This window comes from Giraffa tippelskirchi, chromosome 1, assembly GCF_054371585.1.
Source record: "Giraffa tippelskirchi isolate mGirTip1 chromosome 1, T2T-mGirTip1v1.2.pri, whole genome shotgun sequence".
Classification (NCBI taxonomy): Eukaryota; Metazoa; Chordata; class Mammalia; order Artiodactyla; family Giraffidae; genus Giraffa; species Giraffa tippelskirchi.
Genome location: NC_137275.1, coordinates 104105222 through 104115970, shown reverse-complemented (window position 1 = coordinate 104115970; position 10749 = coordinate 104105222). Strand labels below are relative to the sequence as shown.

At 48.8% G+C, this 10749-nt stretch overlaps 1 protein-coding gene across 14 annotated transcripts in view; it reads left to right on the top strand.

Moving 5' to 3' along the window:
- LOC145504685 (liprin-alpha-1-like) overlaps nt 1–10749 on the top strand; it is a 59741-nt gene that overhangs the window by 45053 nt on the left and 3939 nt on the right. For 8 of the 14 annotated variants that reach the window (XM_081485946.1, XM_081485968.1, XM_081485936.1 and 5 more), the window contains 5 exons: nt 131–280; nt 2292–2513; nt 4834–4983; nt 6985–7206; nt 9527–9676. In XM_081485946.1, coding sequence (XP_081342072.1) covers nt 131–280; nt 2292–2513; nt 4834–4983; nt 6985–7206; nt 9527–9676 — 894 coding nt within the window. The remainder of the gene's footprint in view (nt 1–130; nt 281–2291; nt 2514–4833; nt 4984–6984; nt 7207–9526; nt 9677–10749) is intronic. The other 6 variants (XM_081486008.1, XM_081486014.1, XM_081486023.1 and 3 more) reach the window with 1 other exon arrangement.

The window sequence follows — 10749 nt, the reverse complement described above, 5'->3', positions numbered from 1 at the left end:
TTAATTTTGAGGACGCTAACTTTATTTTTGAGTTGAAACTTAGGATTTAGTCCAACTCTTTTACGCGTACGTGTATCGGAATGTTCCATGATAATGACTTACCTTTTCTACTCTGCAATGCCCGGTGTAGGCCATGGTCCAGAACACGGACGTGGAGGTGCGAATCACTACCCTTGAGAGATGCTACCTTGCCGCCCAGCGCGAAGCCACCTCTGTGCACGACGACCTCAATGATAAACTTGAAAATGAAATCGCAGATAAGGATTCTATGCATCGACAGGTAACGGCTTTTACTGAACTGTGTCTGACTTTTATAGTGGTGAATTCCTGAGGAAGGAAGGTAAACACCTTTTCATGTGACTCCCACGTTGGAATTTAAGTCCCAGTGTCAAGTTCTTATTACCCTAAAATATTGCGTTCAAATTTGTGGATGTTCAGTTCAGTTCAGTTCAGTTCAGTCGCTCAGTCGTGTCCGAATCTTTGCAACCCGATGATCTGCAGCACGCCAGGCCTCTCTGTCCATCACCAACTCCCAGAGTCTACCCAGACCCATGTCCATCGAGTCAGTGATGCCATCCAACCATGTCATCCTCTGTCGTCCCCTTCTCTTCCTGCCTCCAATCCTACCCAGCGTTAGGGTCTTTTCCAATGAGTCAGCTCTTCGCATGAGGTGGCCAAAGTGTTGGAGTTTCAGCTTCAACATCAGTCCTTCCAATGAACACCCAGGATTGATCCCCTTTAGGATGGACTATTCGGATCTCCTTGCACTCCAAGGGACTCTCAAGAGTCTTCTCCCACACCACAGTTCAAAGGCATCAGTTCTGTGGCGCTCAGCTTTCTTCACCGTCCGACTCTCACATCCATACATGACCACTGGAAAAACCATAGCCTTGACTAGACGGACTTTTGTTGGCAAAGTAGTGTCTCTGCCTTTAAATATGCCATCTAAGTTGGCCATAACCTTCCTTCCAAGGAGTAAGTGTCTTTCAGTTTCGTGGCTGCAGTCACCATCAGCAGTGATTTTGGAGCCCCCAAACATAAAGTCTGACACTGTTTCCACAGTTTCCCCATCTATTTCCCATGAAGTGATGGGACCTGATGCCATGATCTTAGTTTTCTGAACGTTGAGCTTTAAGCCAACTTTTTCACTCTCCTCTTTCACTTTCATCAAGAGGCTCTTTAGTTCTTTTCCACTTTCTGCCGTAAGGGTGGTGTCATCTGCATATCTGAGGTTATTGGTGTTTCTCCCGGCAGTCTCGATTCCAGCTTGTGTTTCTTCCAGCCCAGCGTCTCTCATGATGTACCCTGCGTCTAAGTTAAATAAGCAGGGTGACAAGGACACACAGCCTTGACGTCCTCCTTTTCCTATTTGGAACCAGTCTGTTGTTCCATGTCCAGTTCTAACTGTTGCTTCCTGACCTGCATACAGGTTTCCCAAGGGAGAGGTCAGATGGTCTGGTATTCCCATCTCTTTCAGAATTTTCCACAGTTGATTGTGATCCACACAGTCAAAGGCTTTGTTTGGCATAGTCCATAAAGCAGAAATTGATGTTTTTCGGGAACTCTCTTGCTTTTTCGATGATCCAGCAGATATTGGCAATTTGATCTCTGGTTCCTCTGCCTTTTCTAAAATCAGCTGGAACATCTGGAAGTTCACGGTTCACCTATCGCTGAAGCCTGGCTTAGAGAATTTTAAGCATTACTTTACTAGCACGTGAGATGAGTGCCATTGTGCGGTAGTTTGAGCATTCTTTGGCATTGCCTTTCTTTGGGATTGGGATGAAAACTGACCATTTCCAGTCCTGTGGCCACCGCTGAGTTTTCCATATTTGCTGGCATATTGAATATAGCACTTTCACAGCATCATCTTTCAGGATTTGAGATAGCTCAACTGGAATTCCATCAGCTCCACTAGCTTTGTTCGTAGTGATGCTTCCTAAAGTCCGGTGGACTTCACGTTTAGCAGATGATTCTTAAAGAGCAGAATAACTGGGGAAAGCTACTAACGGACAGGGTGCTTGATGTAAATCCCGAGCAAGTAAACATGCCAAGCACCAATGGAAAGGCAAGTCCTCGGTCTCGCTCTCTGTCTGGTTCTCGCCTTACCATCCAGTCTGTGCGGGGCTGTTGGGACCAGTCAGCAATGCACCATGTAGATCTGAGTGGCCGTGAGGGTCGTGTGAGCTCCCAGAGTGCAGAAGAAAGTTTTGACCTCACCGATTGCCCGGAAATGCTGTGTTCCCTCCCTCCCAAAACAAGGCTGTCTGTCTAAGGCTTCCTTTCCCCCTTAGAGATCCTCCGACGGCTCCCCAAGCCACGAGGAAGACCTGGCTAAGGTGATCGAGCTCCAGGAGGTCATCGAGAGGCAGTCAGGGGAGCAGAGCCAGTCGAAGGAGTGCCTGGCAAACCTCTCGGCCTACGTGAGAGAGCCGGAGGAGGACCCGGACACGGCCAGGAAGGAGCTCCTCGCGTCCGAGGAAGCGAACAGACAACCACAGCGGGATGTCCGCGAAGTGAGTGACAGCGGACGTGTCTGTTGTCCTGAGGTGGAATGTGGGTCCCTTGTTCTCCGGCTGATCTGAGCTTTGGGATGGCTGCGTGAGTAGGAGCAGAGCGCTGGCGAGACCGCGACTGGCGGCCTCCCCGCCTCTGCGTCGAGATCTCTGGGGTAGAAGAGGCCTGGTCCAGGCGGTCCATTGGCAGTGGAGCAACACGAGGGCATCCCTAGCGCTGTGCTCACCCTGGGTGTGGACTCCTCATTTCTACAAGTTCTAGGGTGCCCAGTGTGTTCCTCTTTGAAAAATTCATTCATCCATTCATTCATTTATTGGAGTCTAGTTGCTTTCCTTTTTCTTGGAGAAGGCAATGGTACCCCACTCCAATACTCTTGCCTGGAAAATCCCATGGATGGAGGAGCCTGGTAGGCTACGGTCCATGGGGTGGCTAAGAGTCGGACACAACTGAGCGACTTCACTTTCACTTTTCCCTTTGATACACTGGAGAAGGAAATGGCAACCCACTCCAGTATTCTTGCCTGGAGAATCCCAGGGACAGGGGAGCCTGGTGGGCTACCGTCTGTGGGGTCGCACAGAGTCGGACACGACTGAAGCGACTTAGCAGTTAGCAGTTGCTTTACACTGCTGTGTCAATGTCTGCTGTACAGCAAAGTGAATCCGTCATATATATATATATATATATATATATATATATTTATATATATATTTATATTTATATTTATATATATATTTATATTTATATATATATATATATATATATACGTGTGTGTGTGTGTCTACATATATCCCTCTTTTTAGATTTCCTACCCATTTACTTCACCACAGAGCCCTGAGTAGACTGCCCTGTGCTGTAGAGTAGGTCCTTACTTGTTGTTGACTTTACGCATAGTCTCAGTAGTGTACATACGTCAACCCCAGTCTCCCAGTTCATCCCCCCCACCCGCCTGTCGAATGTATACCTGATGATGCTGAAATTTCCTTCGGGTTCACTCAGGCGAGTCTGGTGACGTCTGTGGAGCCCGTTCTCTCGGAGAGATGGGAGCCCGCTGTGTGGGCCCTGCTGAGGCAGCTTGCCTGGCCGTCTTCTCTAGTTTTCTGAGGTTCTGCTCCTTGAGGGGATGTGTGACATTGATACCGGCGGTCAGACAGGTCGAGTGGCGTTTGCTCACCCTCAGAGCCTCAGGCCCGTGCTGTGTAACCATGTAGAGTCATGATGTTTCTGGTGGTCGTGTCTGCGGCTGTCACGATTGATGAGAAACCGCCTAACGGTCATTGTGAAAAGAGAAGAGTGCTGAGGGTTCGGGCCTCCTCCTGTGAGCCTCACCTCTCCTTTGTAGGCAGACAGACAGCGCCCACCCTGCCCCACCCCTCCCCCGTGAGACCGTCTCAGACAGAACCCCTCCGACATGTGCTACAGCAGCTGTGCTTGTTTAGTAGCTTGGTGTGAGTAATTCTCTGTGAGAGCTCAAGGTGAGAACTCAAAACAGAATATTTGCACGCTTGTATAACCTTTTCCCACTACTCTTTGGCAACAGGAGGAGATTAGGTGGCAGAGTTCAATATGTAGAGAATTCTGGGAAAAGCGGCCTTGAGACCTTTCACTTTTAATGTCAGGCCTTTGCCCACATTGGTTACTTAGTAGTCGACTACGGAGGGACCTGCAGTGGATTTTGACCTGGAGGACGGGAGTTGCACCAGCAGCAAGTTCTGGTCCTGGTTTGACCCTTTCATACATGTGGTGTAAGTCTGCTTTAGAAGAATTAGGCTTGAGAAGGCTGCTTCCAGTTGTGTTAAGCTTTGACTTCTGTTTCCACTCATTACTATTACTTGAATTCTGAGGAAATTGCATGAGAGTTTTCCGACTTTTACCCGAGGAAACGAGCCTCAGAGGTCCCTGTTGGATCTGTTGAAGGTCCCTCCCTCTTGTGGATCCAGTCCGCCTGTGTGGTGTAGCAGACAGAGGTCGTGACTTCATGCCAGATACCATTCCTCCTGGAATTCATGCAGTAACAGGGTAGTTTAGTATACTCTTTGCTGTTTGGGTTGATTATGTTGAAGAGAAGCTTGGGAAACCGAGTGGCCAGACAGAACGTTAATACAGACATATGGGTGCCAATCGTGGCAAATGTGACATTTTAAGTAGGCACGTTTTTGCTCACGTCCGAGGAAACTGCCGTGTCTAGGACTTTAATTTTGAGGACGCTAACTTTATTTTTGAGTTGAAACTTAGGATTTAGTCCAACTCTTTTACGCGTACGTGTATCGGAATGTTCCATGATAGTGACTTACCTTTTCTACTCTGCAATGCCCGGTGTAGGCCATGGTCCAGAACACGGACGTGGAGGTGCGAATCACTACCCTTGAGAGATGCTACCTTGCCGCCCAGCGCGAAGCCACCTCTGTGCACGACGACCTCAATGATAAACTTGAAAATGAAATCGCAGATAAGGATTCTATGCATCGACAGGTAACGGCTTTTACTGAACTGTGTCTGACTTTTATAGTGGTGAATTCCTGAGGAAGGAAGGTAAACACCTTTTCATGTGACTCCCACGTTGGAATTTAAGTCCCAGTGTCAAGTTCTTATTACCCTAAAATATTGCGTTCAAATTTGTGGATGTTCAGTTCAGTTCAGTCGCTCAGTCGTGTCCGAATCTTTGCAACCCGATGATCTGCAGCACGCCAGGCCTCTCTGTCCATCACCAACTCCCAGAGTCTACCCAGACCCATGTCCATCGAGTCAGTGATGCCATCCAACCATGTCATCCTCTGTCGTCCCCTTCTCTTCCTGCCTCCAATCCTACCCAGCGTTAGGGTCTTTTCCAATGAGTCAGCTCTTCGCATGAGGTGGCCAAAGTGTTGGAGTTTCAGCTTCAACATCAGTCCTTCCAATGAACACCCAGGATTGATCCCCTTTAGGATGGACTGTTTGGATCTCCTTGCACTCCAAGGGACTCTCAAGAGTCTTCTCCCACACCACAGTTCAAAGGCATCAGTTCTGTGGCGCTCAGCTTTCTTCACCGTCCGACTCTCACATCCGTACATGACCACTGGAAAAACCATAGCCTTGACTAGACGGACTTTTGTTGGCAAAGTAGTGTCTCTGCCTTTAAATATGCCATCTAAGTTGGCCATAACCTTCCTTCCAAGGAGTAAGCGTCTTTCAGTTTCGTGGCTGCAGTCACCATCAGCAGTGATTTTGGAGCCCCCAAACATAAAGTCTGACACTGTTTCCACAGTTTCCCCATCTATTTCCCATGAAGTGATGGGACCTGATGCCATGATCTTAGTTTTCTGAACGTTGAGCTTTAAGCCAACTTTTTCACTCTCCTCTTTCACTTTCATCAAGAGGCTCTTTAGTTCTTTTCCACTTTCTGCCGTAAGGGTGGTGTCATCTGCATATCTGAGGTTATTGATGTTTCTCCCGGCAGTCTCGATTCCAGCTTGTGTTTCTTCCAGCCCAGCGTCTCTCATGATGTACCCTGCGTCTAAGTTAAATAAGCAGGGTGACAAGGACGCACTGCCTTGACGTCCTCCTTTTCCTATTTGGAACCAGTCTGTTGTTCCATGTCCAGTTCTAACTGTTGCTTCCTGACCTGCATACAGGTTTCCCAAGAGACAGGTCAGATGGTCTGGTATTCCCATCTCTTTCAGAATTTTCCACAGTTGATTGTGATCCACACAGTCAAAGGCTTTGTTTGGCATAGTCCATAAAGCAGAAATTGATGTTTTTCGGGAACTCTCTTGCTTTTTCGATGATCCAGCAGATATTGGCAATTTGATCTCTGGTTCCTCTGCCTTTTCTAAAATTAGCTTGAACATCTGGAAGTTCACGGTTCACCTATCGCTGAAGCCTGGCTTAGAGAATTTTAAGCATTACTTTACTAGCACGTGAGATGAGTGCCATTGTGCGGTAGTTTGAGCATTCTTTGGCATTGCCTTTCTTTGGGATTGGGATGAAAACTGACCATTTCCAGTCCTGTGGCCACCGCTGAGTTTTCCATATTTGCTGGCATATTGAATATAGCACTTTCACAGCATCATCTTTCAGGATTTGAGATAGCTCAACTGGAATTCCATCAGCTCCACTAGCTTTGTTTGTAGTGATGCTTCCTAAAGTCCGGTGGACTTCACGTTTAGCAGATGATTCTTAAAGAGCAGAATAACTGGGGAAAGCTACTAACGGACGGGGTGCTTGATGTAAATCCCGAGCAAGTAAACATGCCAAGCACCAATGGAAAGGCAAGTCCTCGGTCTCGCTCTCTGTCTGGTTCTCGCCTTACCATCCAGTCTGTGCGGGGCTGTTGGGACCTGTCAGCAATGCACCATGTAGATCTGAGTGGCCGTGAGGGTCGTGTGAGCTCCCAGAGTGCAGAAGAAAGTTTTGACCTCACCGATTGCCCGGAAATGCTGTGTTCCCTCCCTCCCAAAACAAGGCTGTCTGTCTAAGGCTTCCTTTCCCCCTTAGAGATCCTCCGACGGCTCCCCAAGCCACGAGGAAGACCTGGCTAAGGTGATCGAGCTCCAGGAGGTCATCGAGAGGCAGTCAGGGGAGCAGAGCCAGTCGAAGGAGTGCCTGGCAAACCTCTCGGCCTACGTGAGAGAGCCGGAGGAGGACCCGGACACGGCCAGGAAGGAGCTCCTCGCGTCCGAGGAAGCGAACAGACAACCACAGCGGGATGTCCGCGAAGTGAGTGACAGCGGACGTGTCTGTTGTCCTGAGGTGGAATGTGGGTCCCTTGTTCTCCGGCTGATCTGAGCTTTGGGATGGCTGCGTGAGTAGGAGCAGAGCGCTGGCGAGACCGCGACTGGCGGCCTCCCCGCCTCTGCGTCGAGATCTCTGGGGTAGAAGAGGCCTGGTCCAGGCGGTCCATTGGCAGTGGAGCAACACGAGGGCATCCCTAGCGCTGTGCTCACCCTGGGTGTGGACTCCTCATTTCTACAAGCTCTAGGGTGCCCAGTGTGTTCCTCTTTGAAAAATTCATTCATCCATTCATTCATTTATTGGAGTCTAGTTGCTTTCCTTTTTCTTGGAGAAGGCAATGGTACCCCACTCCAGTACTCTTGCCTGGAAAATCCCATGGATGGAGGAGCCTGGTAGGCTACGGTCCATGGGGTGGCTAAGAGTCGGACACAACTGAGCGACTTCACTTTCACTTTTCCCTTTGATACACTGGAGAAGGAAATGGCAACCCACTCCAGTATTCTTGCCTGGAGAATCCCAGGGACAGGGGAGCCTGGTGGGCTACCGTCTGTGGGGTCGCACAGAGTCGGACACGACTGAAGCGACTTAGCAGTTAGCAGTTGCTTTACACTGCTGTGTCAATGTCTGCTGTACAGCAAAGTGAATCCGTCATATATATATATATATATTTATATTTATATTTATATTTATATATATTTATATTTATATATATATTTATATTTATATATATATATATATATATACACGTGTGTGTGTGTGTGTGTCTACATATATCCCTCTTTTTAGATTTCCTACCCATTTACTTCACCACAGAGCCCTGAGTAGACTGCCCTGTGCTGTAGAGTAGGTCCTTACTCGTTGTTGACTTTACGCATAGTCTCAGTAGTGTACATACGTCAACCCCAGTCTCCCAGTTCATCCCCCCCACCCGCCTGTCGAATGTATACCTGATGATGCTGAAATTTCCTTCGGGTTCACTCAGGCGAGTCTGGTGACGTCTGTGGAGCCCGTTCTCTCGGAGAGATGGGAGCCCGCTGTGTGGGCCCTGCTGAGGCAGCTTGCCTGGCCGTCTTCTCTAGTTTTCTGAGGTTCTGCTCCTTGAGGGGATGTGTGACATTGATACCGGCGGTCAGACAGGTCGAGTGGCGTTTGCTCACCCTCAGAGCCTCAGGCCCGTGCTGTGTAACCATGTAGAGTCATGATGTTTCTGGTGGTCGTGTCTGCGGCTGTCACGATTGATGAGAAACCGCCTAACGGTCATTGTGAAAAGAGAAGAGTGCTGAGGGTTCGGGCCTCCTCCTGTGAGCCTCACCTCTCCTTTGTAGGCAGACAGACAGCGCCCACCCTGCCCCACCCCTCCCCTGTGAGACCGTCTCAGACAGAACCCCTCCGACATGTGCTACAGCAGGTGTCCTTGTTTAGTAGCTTGGTGTGAGTAATTCTCTGTGAGAGCTCAAGGTGAGAACTCAAAACAGAATATTTGCACGCTTGTATAACCTTTTCCCACTACTCTTTGGCAACAGGAGGAGATTAGGTGGCAGAGTTCAATATGTAGAGAATTCTGGGAAAAGCGGCCTTGAGACCTTTCACTTTTAATGTCAGGCCTTTGCCCACATTGGTTACTTAGTAGTCGACTACGGAGGGACCTGCAGTGGATTTTGACCTGGAGGACGGGAGTTGCACCAGCAGCAAGTTCTGGTCCTGGTTTGACCCTTTCATACATGTGGTGTAAGTCTGCTTTAGAAGAATTAGGCTTGAGAAGGCTGCTTCCAGTTGTGTTAAGCTTTGACTTCTGTTTCCACTCATTACTATTACTTGAATTCTGAGGAAATTGCATGAGAGTTTTCCGACTTTTACCCGAGGAAACGAGCCTCAGAGGTCCCTGTTGGATCTGTTGAAGGTCCCTCCCTCTTGTGGATCCAGTCCGCCTGTGTGGTGTAGCAGACAGAGGTCGTGACTTCATGCCAGATACCATTCCTCCTGGAATTCATGCAGTAACAGGGTAGTTTAGTATACTCTTTGCTGTTTGGGTTGATTATGTTGAAGAGAAGCTTGGGAAACCGAGTGGCCAGACAGAACGTTAATACAGACATATGGGTGCCAATCGTGGCAAATGTGACATTTTAAGTAGGCACGTTTTTGCTCACGTCCGAGGAAACTGCCGTGTCTAGGACTTTAATTTTGAGGACGCTAACTTTATTTTTGAGTTGAAACTTAGGATTTAGTCCAACTCTTTTACGCGTACGTGTATCGGAATGTTCCATGATAGTGACTTACCTTTTCTACTCTGCAATGCCCGGTGTAGGCCATGGTCCAGAACACGGACGTGGAGGTGCGAATCACTACCCTTGAGAGATGCTACCTTGCCGCCCAGCGCGAAGCCACCTCTGTGCACGACGACCTCAATGATAAACTTGAAAATGAAATCGCAGATAAGGATTCTATGCATCGACAGGTAACGGCTTTTACTGAACTGTGTCTGACTTTTATAGTGGTGAATTCCTGAGGAAGGAAGGTAAACACCTTTTCATGTGGCTCCCACGTTGTAAGGCACCTGCCCCCTCACACTGTGGTCCTGAAATGGTTTTGGAACAAAGCGTTGATAAATCGCTTTATGTCTTCCCATTTTCCTTTTTCTGGCTACGAGTTTCCTTTTAAGGCATGCTTTTTTTTCTTAAAAGAACCAATTTTGATAACTTGTGGCCTACTGTGCGGCCCAGCACAGTACTAATTAGCACCGTTTTGATTGAAATCATCCTGCGAGTAAATGGATACACATACCCATCATTTTATAGTGAGAAGAATTCTCATTGGAAGTTTAAGTACCTTTGTATTTTCGCCTCATTTATGGCATGTATTTTTTCATACATGTCTGTGTTTTGAGCTGCCATGTTCAGTGAGCAGCTAGTTTGGGCCAGACATCGTCAGAACTAGGACTCCAGCCGTGAATTAAAAACCGTGTGCGTTCTTTATCCACTGCCATGTAACAAATCACTGCAAAGCTTAGTGGCTTCCCAGTGAGCAGGTCACAGTCCAGTTTCTGTGCTTTGCAGCAGGTGGGCCTGGTTCAGGGCCTCCTGAGGACGCAAACATGGGAAGGCCCCCCAGGGCTGGATGGCAGGCTTTCAGACTCACCTGGCTGGTGGGGACAGGCCCAGGTCCCTGCCGTGTGGACCTCTTCATGGCCTGGCTTTCCTCGGAACACCCTCTGAGAGCGAGAGTGCGGGGTGTATCCCGGGGCCTTTCGCGCCCCAGTCTCAGAAACCGCACACCTTGACTTGTGTTTGCGAGAGTGAGCTGCGAAGTCCTGCCTCGCTCAGGGGCTGAGCAGGAGTTGCCCCCTCTGCCTCTTGAAGGGAGGAGGATGGAAGAATTTGTGGATCCATTTTTAAGCCCGCGCAGCCCGTTGGACAGTAACGAGCAGGGAAAGGAGACCTGAGTGCCCGAGTTGTCCAAGGAAGGGGGGACGATTGAGTGTGAACAGGGTGGCCAACGAGGTGACACCAGGAGGGTGACCTTGAACAGAGC